This window comes from Saccoglossus kowalevskii, chromosome 9 (genome assembly GCF_978046115.1).
Source record: "Saccoglossus kowalevskii chromosome 9, keSacKowa6.1, whole genome shotgun sequence".
Lineage (NCBI taxonomy): Eukaryota > Metazoa > Hemichordata > Enteropneusta > Harrimaniidae > Saccoglossus > Saccoglossus kowalevskii.
Window position 1 is genome coordinate 27455184 of NC_140649.1, and position 13128 is coordinate 27468311.

General features: G+C 37.2%; 2 protein-coding genes across 2 annotated transcripts; one reads left to right on the plus strand and one right to left on the minus strand.

Annotated features, from left to right (window-relative positions):
* The first annotated feature begins 4970 nt into the window (after positions 1-4970).
* LOC102801587 (uncharacterized) lies at positions 4971-9274 on the plus strand. The gene is made up of 2 exons (XM_085504051.1): positions 4971-6161; positions 9263-9274. Exons 1-2 carry the CDS (start codon positions 4971-4973, stop codon positions 9272-9274), a joined length of 1203 nt encoding a protein of 400 aa, XP_085360177.1.
* A 38-nt stretch (positions 9275-9312) lies between these two features.
* LOC100376068 (ERI1 exoribonuclease 3-like) lies at positions 9313-13070 on the minus strand. Its single transcript, XM_002736412.3, has 7 exons — positions 12856-13070; positions 12079-12195; positions 11687-11746; positions 11151-11242; positions 10777-10849; positions 10159-10258; positions 9313-9508 (listed from the first exon to the last, which is right to left on the minus strand). The coding sequence occupies exons 1-7, from the start codon at positions 12976-12978 to the stop codon at positions 9423-9425; spliced, it is 651 nt and encodes a 216-aa protein (XP_002736458.1). The 5' UTR covers positions 12979-13070; the 3' UTR covers positions 9313-9422.
* Positions 13071-13128: the final 58 nt, after the last annotated feature.

Sequence of the window (13128 nt, forward strand, 5' to 3'; positions counted from 1 at the left end):
AGCCTAGTCACATCAGTGTTCTCCAGTCACCTACATGTACATAACCTAGTCACATCAGTGTTCTCCACCACTCAGCTACATGTACATAACCTAGTCACATCAATGTTCTCCACCACACAGCTACTTGTACATAACCTAGTCACATCAGTGTTCTCCAGTCACCTACTTGTACATAACCTAGTCACATCAGTATTCTCCAGTCACCTACATGTACATAGCCTAGTCACATCAATGTTCTTCACTCGCCTACTTGTACATAACCTAGTCACATCAGTGTTCTCCACTCACCTACTTGTATATAACCTAGTCACATCAGTGTTCTCCAGTCACCTACATGTACATAACCTAGTCATATCAGTGTTCTCCAGTCACCTACATGTACATAACCTAGTCATATCAGTGTTTTCCAATCATCTACATGTACATAACCTAGTCACAGCAGTGTTCTCCACTCACCTACTTGTACATAACCTAGTCACATCAGTGTTCTCCACTCACCTACTTGTACATAACCTAGTCACATCAGTGTTCTTCACCAATCACCTACATGTACATAGCTTAGTCACATCAATGTTCTCCATCACTCAGCTGCATGTACATTGCCTAGTCACAGCAGTGTTCTCCACTCACCCACATGTACATAACCTAGTCACATCAGTTTTCTCCACCAATTATCTACATGTACATAACCTAGTCACATCAGTGTTCTCCACCAATTATCTACATGTACATAGCCTAGTCACATCAGTGTTCTCCACCAATTATCTACATGTACATAACCTAGTCACATCAGTGTTCTTCACAAATCATCTACATGTACATAACCTAGTCACATCAGTGTTCTCCAGTCACCTACATGTACATAACCTAGTCACATCAGTGTTCCCCAGTCACCTACTTGTACATAACCTAGTCACATCAGTGTTCTTCACTCGCCTACTTGTACATAACCTAGTCACATCAGTGTTCTTCACTCGCCTACTTGTACATAACCTAGTCACATCAGTGTTCTCCACTCACCTACTTGTACATAACCTAGTCACATCAGTGTTCTCCAGTCACCTACATGTACATAACCTAGTCACATCAGTGTTCTCAAATCACCTACGTGTACATAACCTAGTCACATCAGTGTTCTCCAGTCACCTACATGTACATAGCCTAGTCACATCAGTGTTCTCCAGTCACCTACATGTACATAGCCTAGTCACATCAGTGTTCTCCAGTCACCTACATGTACATAGCCTAGTCACATCAGTGTTCTCCAGTCACCTACATGTACATAACCTAGTCACATCAGTGTTCTCCACCACTCAGCTACATGTACATAACCTAGTCACATCAATGTTCTCCACCACACAGCTACTTGTACATAACCTACTCACAGCAGTGTTCTCCACTCACCTACTTGTACATAACCTAGTCACATCAGTGTTCTTCATTCGCCTAATTGTACATGACCTAGTCACATCAGTGTTCTCCACTCACCTACTTGTACATAACCTAGTCACATCAGTGTTCCCCAGTCACCTACATGTACATAGCCTAGTCACATCAACGTTCTTCACCAATCATCTACATGTGCATAACCTAGTCACATCAATGTTCTTCACTCGCCTACTTGTACATAACCTAGTCACATCAGTGTTCTCCACTCACCTACTTGTACATAACCTAGTCACATCAGTGTTCTCCAGTCACCTACATGTACATAGCTTAGTCACATCAGTGTTCTCCATCACTCAGCTACATGTACATAACCTAGTCACAGCAGTGTTCTCCACTCAGCCGCTTGTACATAGCCAAGTCATATCAGTGTTCTCCACCAATTATCTACATGTACATAACCTAGTCACATCAGTGTTCTTCACCAATAATCTACATGTACATAGCCTAGTCACATCAGTGTTCTCCACCAATTATCTACATGTACATAACCTAGTCACAGCAGTGTTATTCACCCACCTACATGTACATAACCTAGTCACATCAGTGTTCTCCACCACTCAGCTACATGTACATAACCTAGTCACGTCAGTGTTCTCGACCACTCAGCTACATGTACATAACCTAGTCACATCAGTTCTCCACCACTCAGCTACTTGTACATAACCTAGTCACAGCAGTGTTCTCCACTCACCTACTTGTACATAACCTAGTCACATCAGTGTTCTTCATTCGCCTAATTGTACATAACCTAGTCACATCAGTGTTCTCCACTCACCTACTTGTACATAACCTAGTCACATCAGTATTCTCCAGTCACCTACATGTACATAGCCTAGTCACATCAATGTTCTTCACTCGCCTACTTGTACATAACCTAGTCACATCAGTGTTCTCCACTCACCTACTTGTATATAACCTAGTCACATCAGTGTTCTCCAGTCACCTACATGTACATAACCTAGTCATATCAGTGTTCTCCAGTCACCTACATGTACATAACCTAGTCATATCAGTGTTTTCCAATCATCTACATGTACATAACCTAGTCACAGCAGTGTTCTCCACTCACCTACTTGTATATAACCTCGTCACATCAGTGTTCTCCACTCACCTACTTGTACATAACCTAGTCACATCAGTGTTCTTCACCAATCACCTACATGTACATAGCTTAGTCACATCAATGTTCTCCATCACTCAGCTGCATGTACATTGCCTAGTCACAGCAGTGTTCTCCACTCACCCACATGTACATAACCTAGTCACATCAGTGTTCTCCACCAATTATCTACATGTACATAACCTAGTCACATCAGTGTTCTCCACCAATTATCTACATGTACATAGCCTAGTCACATCAGTGTTCTCCACCAATTATCTACATGTACATAACCTAGTCACATCAGTGTTCTTCACAAATCATCTACATGTACATAACCTAGTCACATCAGTGTTCTCCAGTCACCTACATGTATATAACCTAGTCACATCAGTGTTCCCCAGTCACCTACTTGTACATAACCTAGTCACATCAGTGTTCTTCACTCGCCTACTTGTACATAACCTAGTCACATCAGTGTTCTTCACTCGCCTACTTGTACATAACCTAGTCACATCAGTGTTCTCCACTCACCTACTTGTACATAACCTAGTCACATCAGTGTTCTCCAGTCACCTACATGTACATAACCTAGTCACATCAGTGTTCTCAAATCACCTACGTGTACATAACCTAGTCACATCAGTGTTCTCCAGTCACCTACATGTACATAGCCTAGTCACATCAGTGTTCTCCAGTCACCTACATGTACATAGCCTAGTCACATCAGTGTTCTCCAGTCACCTACATGTACATAGCCTAGTCACATCAGTGTTCTCCAGTCATCTACATGTACATAACCTAGTCAAATCAGTGTTCCCCAGTCACCTACATGTACATAACCTAGTCATATCAGTGTTTTCCAATCGTCTACATGTACAAAACCTAGTCACAGCAGTGTTCTCCACTCACCTACTTGTACATAACCTAGTCACACCAGTGTTCTCCACTCACCTACTTGTACATAACCTAGTCACATCAGTGTTCTCCAGTCACCTACATGTACATAGCCTAGTCACATCAGTGTTCTTCACATATCACCTACATGTACATAGCTTAGTCACATCAATGTTCTCCATCACTCAGCTGCATGTACATAGCCTAGTCACAGCAGTGTTCTCCACTCACCCACATGTACATAACCTAGTCACATCAGTGTTCTCCACCAATTAAACGTGAGGGCGCTGTTTTGCTGCTGCCAACTTGGATAAGTACAGTCCAGTTTTACTACGTTTTACGGATTTTATGGTTTTGTGTGATTATCTTCATTGGATTCCTCGTTTATGTTAAGTATTAGTGCAACTTCTTGGTTTGTTGATGTTCGTCTATATATTTGTGTTGCCGTGAATTCTGTCCAAAACGTTTTTCACATGACGCCCATGCTGAAATCGCCACATTGTCCATTACTCATTACCATATGAATAGAAGCAAGTTTTTCCGCGTACCACCTGTTGCAGATAATTGTTTCTGACACTGCTTGATGAATTGCAACTCTGGACATGTCGTCACGAATCGTTTATAACACACTACAGTTACTAAAACTACGCAAGCAACATTTCGCAAATCTAACACACCATGTTATACAAACCACTAAAGATAATTCCATCTGGAGACAACGTTGTCGACGAGCGGGATCGCATATTAGGCACCCAATTACTGTTCACTTGACTATACGTCCGATTTCGGACAACCAAGTTATTGTTGTTCCTAGATTATCTGCATTAGTTCAACTATCTGGGTTTAATACCACTGTACATGAGCCATATGATGCTAATATTATTCCTGTTATTTACAACGTTTTTTCTGCTGAACATTATCGTTATCGTCGCAAATCTGGAAATTTCGGAGTGGACTCTACCAATTTGACCTCTATTGACCTACAGCACACATCCCGATCGAAGTTTATGTCAGAGTTAAAATGTGGATTATTAAATTCTCGTTCAGTTAGGAATAAATCGTGTGCATTAAATGAGATGATCTTATATCATGATTTGGATTATTTATTTCTCACGGAAACATGGCTGAAAGGTGATGTCAGTGACGGACCTGTCGTCGTTGAGTTGACTCCAAGTGGCTTTAAGTGTAGACAGTTTCCTCGTCTTAAGGTGCTGGAGGTGGTATCGCCATCGTTCATAAAACTACCGCAAAAGTAAATACATCGTGCTCGCAAACATTTTCATCGTTTGAGTGGTTAGAGATCACTGTTGATTCAAAACATGGACGTATTAGGTACATTCTCATGTACCGCCCGCCTCCCAATTTTTCTAATAAACTGACATTTAATGGATTTTTATCGGATTTCTCGGATCTTCTAGACATTTACGTTTTGGATACTACACCAATCGTCTACCTTGGAGATTTTAACATTCATTTTAATAAGCCAGACAATCGTGACACCTGCAGATTTCTGGAACTTTTAAAAATGCATGATTTAGTGCAGCTAGTAGACAAACCTACCCATCGTTCTGGTAACATTTTGGATTTAATTATTACCCGTGAGAATATTGTGTTATCATTGGAAGTGAACCAGGCCGCAGCAATCTCTGATCACTATCCCATTTTCTTTAGTTTGTCAAATCATCATGATAATACATCAAATCGTACCAAAATTACTTATCGCTGCTTCAAGAACTTTGATAGGGATAATTTCGCATCTGATCTACTCGAATCTGGGTGTACTAGAACAGTTGACCAGGTAGATTCTACAGCTAAGTTACGTATTTTCAACACTGCTGTATCGGAAACGCTTGACAAACATGCCCCCATGACTGAGAAGACTGTTCACGTTCGTGTGGCCGAGCCGTGGATAAATGTTGATATTTACCACGCCCGCACTGAACGCCGTAAAGCTGAACGGACGTGGCGGCGAACTGGTTTAACTGTCCATCGCCAAATCTACAAATCTAAACGAAATAAAGTTAATGATCTTATTGATGTATCACGTAGGAGTTATTTCGCTGATAAGATCGCGGATTGTAATGGTGACCAAAGAAAACTGTTTTCCATCGTAAATGGTCTTCTAGGCTCGACAAATAATTTGAATGCGTTGCCGATTCACGATAACAAAATAAATTTAGCGAATCGTTTTAGCATGTTTTTCGTGGATAAGATTAAGAAAATCAACCAAGGACTAAATCTAAATTTATTGAATGGAAACCGTTTTAACGAACTGCACAAGTTCTCTGGTGATGAATTGAAATGTTTTGAACCAGCCACGGAGGATGAAATAATTAAAATTATAAAAAAATCGTCGTCGGTTTCGTGCGATTTGGACTGTTTACCCACTAATATATTAAAAGATGAAAAGATCCTTTCTATCCTGCTTTCACCTATAACAGATATCATAAATGAATCACTTCGCACTGGAAGTGTTCCTGAGAAAATGAAATGTGCGCTGATTAAACCTCTGCTCAAGAAAGCATCGTTGGATTCAAACATGCTGAAAAATTATCGACCGATTTCTAATTTGTCTTTTATATCTAAAGTCCTTGAACGTGTCGTTGCATCCAGAGTGAAACAACATTTAGAGAATTATTCGTTGTATGAAGAGTTTCAATCAGCGTATCGGACCGCACATAGCACTGAAACGGCTCTTTTGCGGGTCGCTAACGATGTACTATGCAGTATTGATAATTCTAAGAATTCAGTTGCTCTCGTACTTTTGGATCTTTCAGCCGCTTTTGATACTGTGAATCACAGGATTCTCATCGATAGGTTGAGATCAAATTTTGGTTTAAATGGTCTCATCATCAAATGGTTTGAGTCGTATTTGAGTAACCGCATTCAAAAAGTGAAAATTGGAAATGTATTTTCTGATATGACGTCTATATTAGAAACCGGTGTTCCACAGGGCTCCGTCTTAGGGCCATTATTGTTCTCAATGTACATGCGTCCATTGGGCGAGTTATTGCGACGTCACGGCGTAAAATATCATTTTTACGCCGATGACACACAGATTTATTTATCGGTTTCTGAAGATGATCAAATTCGCGCCCGGGTGATACTTCAGACATGTATTCAAGACGTTAGCGATTGGATGTCTTGTAATTTCCTACTTTTGAATGTGTCGAAAACTGAAATTGTGTGCATGTCGTCTCGGAGATTCTCACAAGACTCGTGTCCTTTGTCTAGTATCGCAATTGGTGAAGAATTGGTTAGTGCTTCGTCAAGTGCTAGAAACTTAGGTGTCTTGTTTGATTCGCAGCTATCTATGGAAACACACATTTCTACTATTTGTAGATCTGGATATTCCCATCTAAGAAATATTAATCGTATTTGTAAATCATTATCCCAATCTGATACTGAAAAGTTGGTACATGCATTCATATCTTCTCGCTTAGACAGCTGTAATTCATTATTGTCTGGTCTCCCTGTAACTAAGATAAAACCTCTTATTCGTGTACAAAATGCAGCAGCCCGCCTTGTCACTCGTGCTCGAAAATATGACCACATTACAGACATTTTTATTAAACTTCATTGGTTACCAGTTGTACAAAGAATCAATTTCAAATTACTTTTACTAGTGTACAAATCTTTGTATGGTTTTGCCCCAAATTATCTATGTGAATTAATCGAATTTTATGTACCTAGTCGTAGTTTAAGATCTGAATCAAAGTTTCTTATTAAAACTCGTCAGGTGTGTAGTAAAAAGTCCAAGGTGTTATACAAAGACCGTGCTTTTGAAAATTTAGGTCCTAAACTTTTTAATGAATTACCTCTGTCTGTTCGTTCTAGTCCTTCAGTAGACATTTTTAAATCCAGACTGAAAACGCACTTATTTAAATGTGCTTTTAATATTTGACTGATTGTTTATTGTATCAGCGCCTTTGATCTTCATATGTTGGAATTGTTGCGCTTAATTAAATAAAGTTATTATTATTATTATTATCTACATGTAGATAACCTAGTCACATCAGTGTTCTCCACCAATTATCTACATGTACATAGCCTAGTCACATCAGTGTTCTCCACCAATTATCTACATGTACATAACCTAGTCACATCAGTGTTCTTCACCAATCATCTACATGTACATAACCTAGTCACATCAGTGTTCTCCACCCATCTACATGTACATAACCTAGTCACATCAGTATTCTCCACCACTCAGCTACATGTACATAACCCAGTCACATCAGTGTTCTCCACCACTCAGCTACATGTACATAGCCTAGTCACATCAGTGTTCTTCACCAATCATCTACATAACCTAGTCACATCAGTGTTTTCCACTCACCTACATGTACATAACCTTGTCACATCAGTGTTCCCCAGTCACCTACTTGTACATAACCTAGTCACAGCACTGTTCTCCACTCTCCTACATGTACATAACCTAGTCACATCAGTGTTCTTCACTTGCCTACTTGTACATAACCTAGTCACATCAGTGTTCTCCACTCACCTACTTGTACATAGCCTAGTCACATCAGTGTTCTCCAGTCACCTACATGTACATAACCTAGTCACATCAGTGTTCCCCAGTCACCTACTTGTACATAACATAGTCACATCAGTGTTCTTCACTCGCCTACTTGTACATAACCTAGTCACATCAGTGTTCTCCACTCACCTACTTGTACATAACCTAGTCACATCAGTGTTCTCCACTCACCTACTTGTACATAACCTAGTCACATCAGTGTTCTCCAGTCACCTACATGTACATAACCTAGTCACATCAGTGTTCTCAAATCACCTACATGTACATAACCTAGTCACATCAGTGTTCTCCAGTCACCTACATGTACATAGCCTAGTCACATCAGTGTTCTCCGGTCACCTACATGTACATAGCCTAGTCACATCAGTGTTCTCCAGTCACCTACATGTACATTGCCTAGTCACATCAGTGTTCTCCAGTCACCTACATGTACATAACCTAGTCACATCAGTGTTCCCCAGTCACCTACATGTACATAGCCTAGTCACATCAGTGTTCTCCACTCACCTACACGTACATAACCTAGTCACATCAGTGTTCCCCAGTCACCTACATGTACATAGCCTAGTCACATCAGTGTTCTCCAGTCACCTACATGTACATAACCTAGTCACATCAGTGTTCTTTACCAATCATCTACATGTACATAGCCTAGTCACATCAGTGTTCTCCACTCACCTACATGTACATAACCTAGTCACATCAGTGTTCCCCAGTCACCTACATTTACATAACCTAGTCACATCAGTGTTCTTTACCAATCATCTACATGTACATAGCCTAGTCACATCAGTGTTCTCCACTCACCTACATGTACATAACCTAGTCACATCAGTGTTCTCCACTCACCTACATGTACATAACCTAGTCACATCAGTGTTCTCCACTCACCTACATGTACATGTACATAACCTAGTCACATGATATTCAAAATACCAGCCAGTATTTATGTGTTATTTATTACCATAAATGATTATACTATATTCATTAAATTAATGCAATAATCAACTGATCAAATGAATAGGTAACACTATTAAAATGACTTTGCTTTCTGCCAAAACAGTTTTGTATGCTCCAAAAGTCTTTTGATAAATTTGGAACTCTGACAAGAGAAAAATAAAATCAATGGCTTGGTCTACATTACTGTATATATTAGAAAGTTGAGGAATGAAATGATATATTTGTTCATGATCAAAACCTGACATTATTTGTTCCGGATGAGAAGCAGTTCAAGGCTGGAGTCTTAAAATCCAGATATCTGTATTTTACAGGTGTTTGTCTAAATTCTGGGTTGAACTATGCAACCAAGCTATACTACTAACATTCTGTTATTTAAAATAAATATCTATGATAAAACTCTCTGTGTGTGGGGCCAATACTGAGTGATATGTCATTCTATGTAAATCTCAATGGAGCTGGATGATGGTTAACTCAGTATGTCAAGCCACTAGTTGCCTTAAATTTGCATCCTCTCTTTGCTAATTCTTGTAAAATATTGGCTATATTCTTGGTATCATCTGTAAAATAAATGATGGTAAACACAGACATAAGTTAAAGATGAATCTCTTGTTCTAATAGTTTTCTATTACATGATGGGCTATCACCAAATTTCTGTGACATTTACAATGCAATTTTGTTTTATTTTGTTATAAATCCCAAATATAAAGGATTGACTGAACTAATACCTGCATGATCAAGCATTCATGGACATCGCTTTTTTTAGAGAAAAATTGGAGACGTATGTACATGTGTAAATGTAGATAGGAACTTCATATGATATAAAACATCAACATGGATACTTATACATGTACCAGAATATGTCAATTTTATTATTTCATTCTGGATCAAAACATTTAAATATCAATTATGTTCAAATGAATAATGTAAGAATTTATAAACATTTTATTGTTTTGTCTATTTCTAGAGATTAAAAGTCTGTTACAAAAAGCACCCACAGAAATTGAGTCTCAAGTGACGATAACAACACACACTAAAAATGCAAAGGATCATGGTAGTCACTTTTTTGTAAACAATGGCACGCTATGACTATCTGACGCATGCACAGGTGACAACTCCCTCGCTTTAAATCTACTATGATTAATAATCAGTGCATGGTTCAAAATAAAATATGTTTAGAGTATAGAGGGGAGCTGGTCACTGTTCTCACCTATACCACTGTGGTGCCTCCCATGATGCTCTAGATCTAACATCTGCAACATTTCCATCAAGTCAACTCGAATGTTTGGCCTTACTACTTCACTAAATGGCTATTACAAAAGAGAAAAAATTATTATTTCACTAAATTTGATGTCATTAGACTCAACAAAAATGTGTCATTTGATTTCTGAATTATTTGTAAATTAATAATTCATCAGCTTTTCAAAACCATGTATTGTCCAACATAGCAGCTTATATAAATATTGCGTCATTTTGAAAACATTCTGTGCCTGAGAACTTATTCGGAACACTCTAACCATCATGTCAGTCAAATCTGATTTAAAACATTTCTATTTGTGATCACCAGAGGGCACACTTTTTGATGACGACTCATCTCCAAATACACTTTATTTTTTTGCTGTGTAATTGTAGAGCTGTAGAGCAGTAATTTGGTTGGTGAGCCCTATTTTTATAGATTCATCATCCTAAAGTTAATAAAATAAAACTCCCCGCTCCACACCAAAACATTGTTCTGTTAAAACAAAAGTGACAAGTATTAAGCTTCAGCTGTATGAGGGCAATAGCTATTTCTACTGATTGGTACCAAACAAAATGGTTTTATATTTACCCTTTTAATATTTATCCACGACTTGAAGTAATTTGCTATGGGTAACCTGAAATACTTGCATTGGCCTGGTAACCTGAATAAAAGCATTTTATGCGTGCAGTTACTAACAAATGGTACATTACTTATCTAAGCTAGTCTTAACCTAGTACATTGTATATATTTCTTATGTCTACGTGCATTGTAGTTTCATGAATACATTTTTCATATTTAAAGCCATTATTTTTAATTTTGTAGTGATTTTAGTTGAATACTACTACTACTACTACTACTACATGTACTAATAATAATAATAATAATATAGGTATTAATATGTCACACAAACCATATTTCATAATTATTCGAAACATTGTGTGTCAAATGTGAAAAATGCTTACATAGTTTTGAGATCCCAATCACCACAAGTAACAAATACAAATGCTGTTTCACCATCTAATAGACCTTGATCTAGCATCCATTTATCTAGCATCTGGAAAAAGATATAATTTGCACAGTCGATAGGTAAATAGAAAAGTCCCAGGTATTAATGCTAAAATTTTATTCTATTCTTCACTTCACAATAACTGTCAACTATTGGAACGGCAGAGTTGCTCAAAATGGGAAGAAAATTAAGTCATACAAACAATATCCATCATTTCAATAGCTATACATCAAACAAAATTATTTAAAACAAATCTAAAAATACTTTGTAATTGTTAGTAATTCATGCACATCAAATTGATTGAAAATATCTCATGATTTACAAAAAAAACAATAAATAATAACCACAAAGTAGACCAAAAGTATCTGAATACTAACTGTTTTTTGTTCCTATATTTATTTTTTTTACAGGAACTTATACATGTCTGTTACAAATGTACTGAACAGTAACAATTCTATAATTCTCATTAGAAATTTTATTTAATTTTTTTACCTTTAAAGCTTCTTCAATCTTTGGTTTTCCACAAACCACATCCTGTGTTATTCCTGTTAGCTAAAATTAGGTATATACATAGAGAGAGAGAATTTACTTTCAGAGAAAATTAATTTTCCAAGTTGTTATCTATTAAATACTACACAATATACACTTGTGATAACATGGTACTTCAAAACATTAATTGTTTTAAACAAACTGTGTATACAATTTTCTTACAGGAAAATAAAAAGTGCATCTGTCAGTCAAACATTCATTGAAAGTTCTAAAATATGTATTCGATTGTCTGTACTAAGATTGTCTGCAGGTATAGTATTAATAATTTGAATTGAACAAATATATATGACAACTTTGGGAATGGTACTTCATGAAGTTGTGTTTGTATGTCTTACCTCAGTGCAGAATGGTGTGAGAATTGGATTGGCTGTTGGTTGTACATACGTATGAAATATGGCTTCAGTTTCAAATGTTTTTGCATGTATTTTAAGAACTGGAATTTCAATAATCTCCTGAAATGAACAAAATAATCCACAAGATGTTTTCACAGGGTAATACACAAGATTAACAAGATCTAACCACAGTTTATTGTGTCATGAGTACATGTGCATAATTATGCATCTAACACTATGGGATAGTAGAACCTAATTAATAATAATACTATTATTATAATATTTTTATTTTTATTATAACAATGAGAAAATATGATCTATTGGATTATCCCAGAGTGAAAACAAAGTCAATATTCTATTATACTACACATTTATGCAAACTTCTACAAATACAACATTTTTGTTGTTGTACCTCAATAGTGAAAATAAGTCATATTTTGATATTATACATGTAGAATGATTTCAATTTTGGTATCATGTCCGCTTCTATTGGAAAACTACAGAACTGTAGAATAATTATTATTCACTGTACTTTGGAAAATTACTAAATACTCAAAGCATGTCGTGAGAATTTTCATTTCTACTAGATAAAATAATTTAAATTATGTATATTAAGGGAAGATGTTTCAGCATGACATCTGATAATTCTGTTTGCTATTCTTCAGGATTCAGTTTTTTGAGCAATTAATAAGAATGTCATTATTTGTTGCATTAATATTTAGGATACACCAGCATTAAATTCGATATTTTATTTCAGGAGTATGTTTGCAATACTAGTACCTGGGGATATATTTTTGTAGATTTTTCACATGTTGCTTCAAAATCCAGAACCAGGAAGTAGTTATAATCCTGGCGAGGAAATGGTTTCCGTTGCTTTTGTTCTTTTCTCGGTGGAGCGGTCATTACGGTTTAAAATTTAAATCAAAATACAACAAGATTTGCCGCATGCACTCGGCGGCAATTATTTAATACACTCGTGTTTGGATCTCCTCAAACCTAAATCACTTCCGCTTCCGCGTTCGTCCACGCGCATGCGCATGTGCATGACCTTTG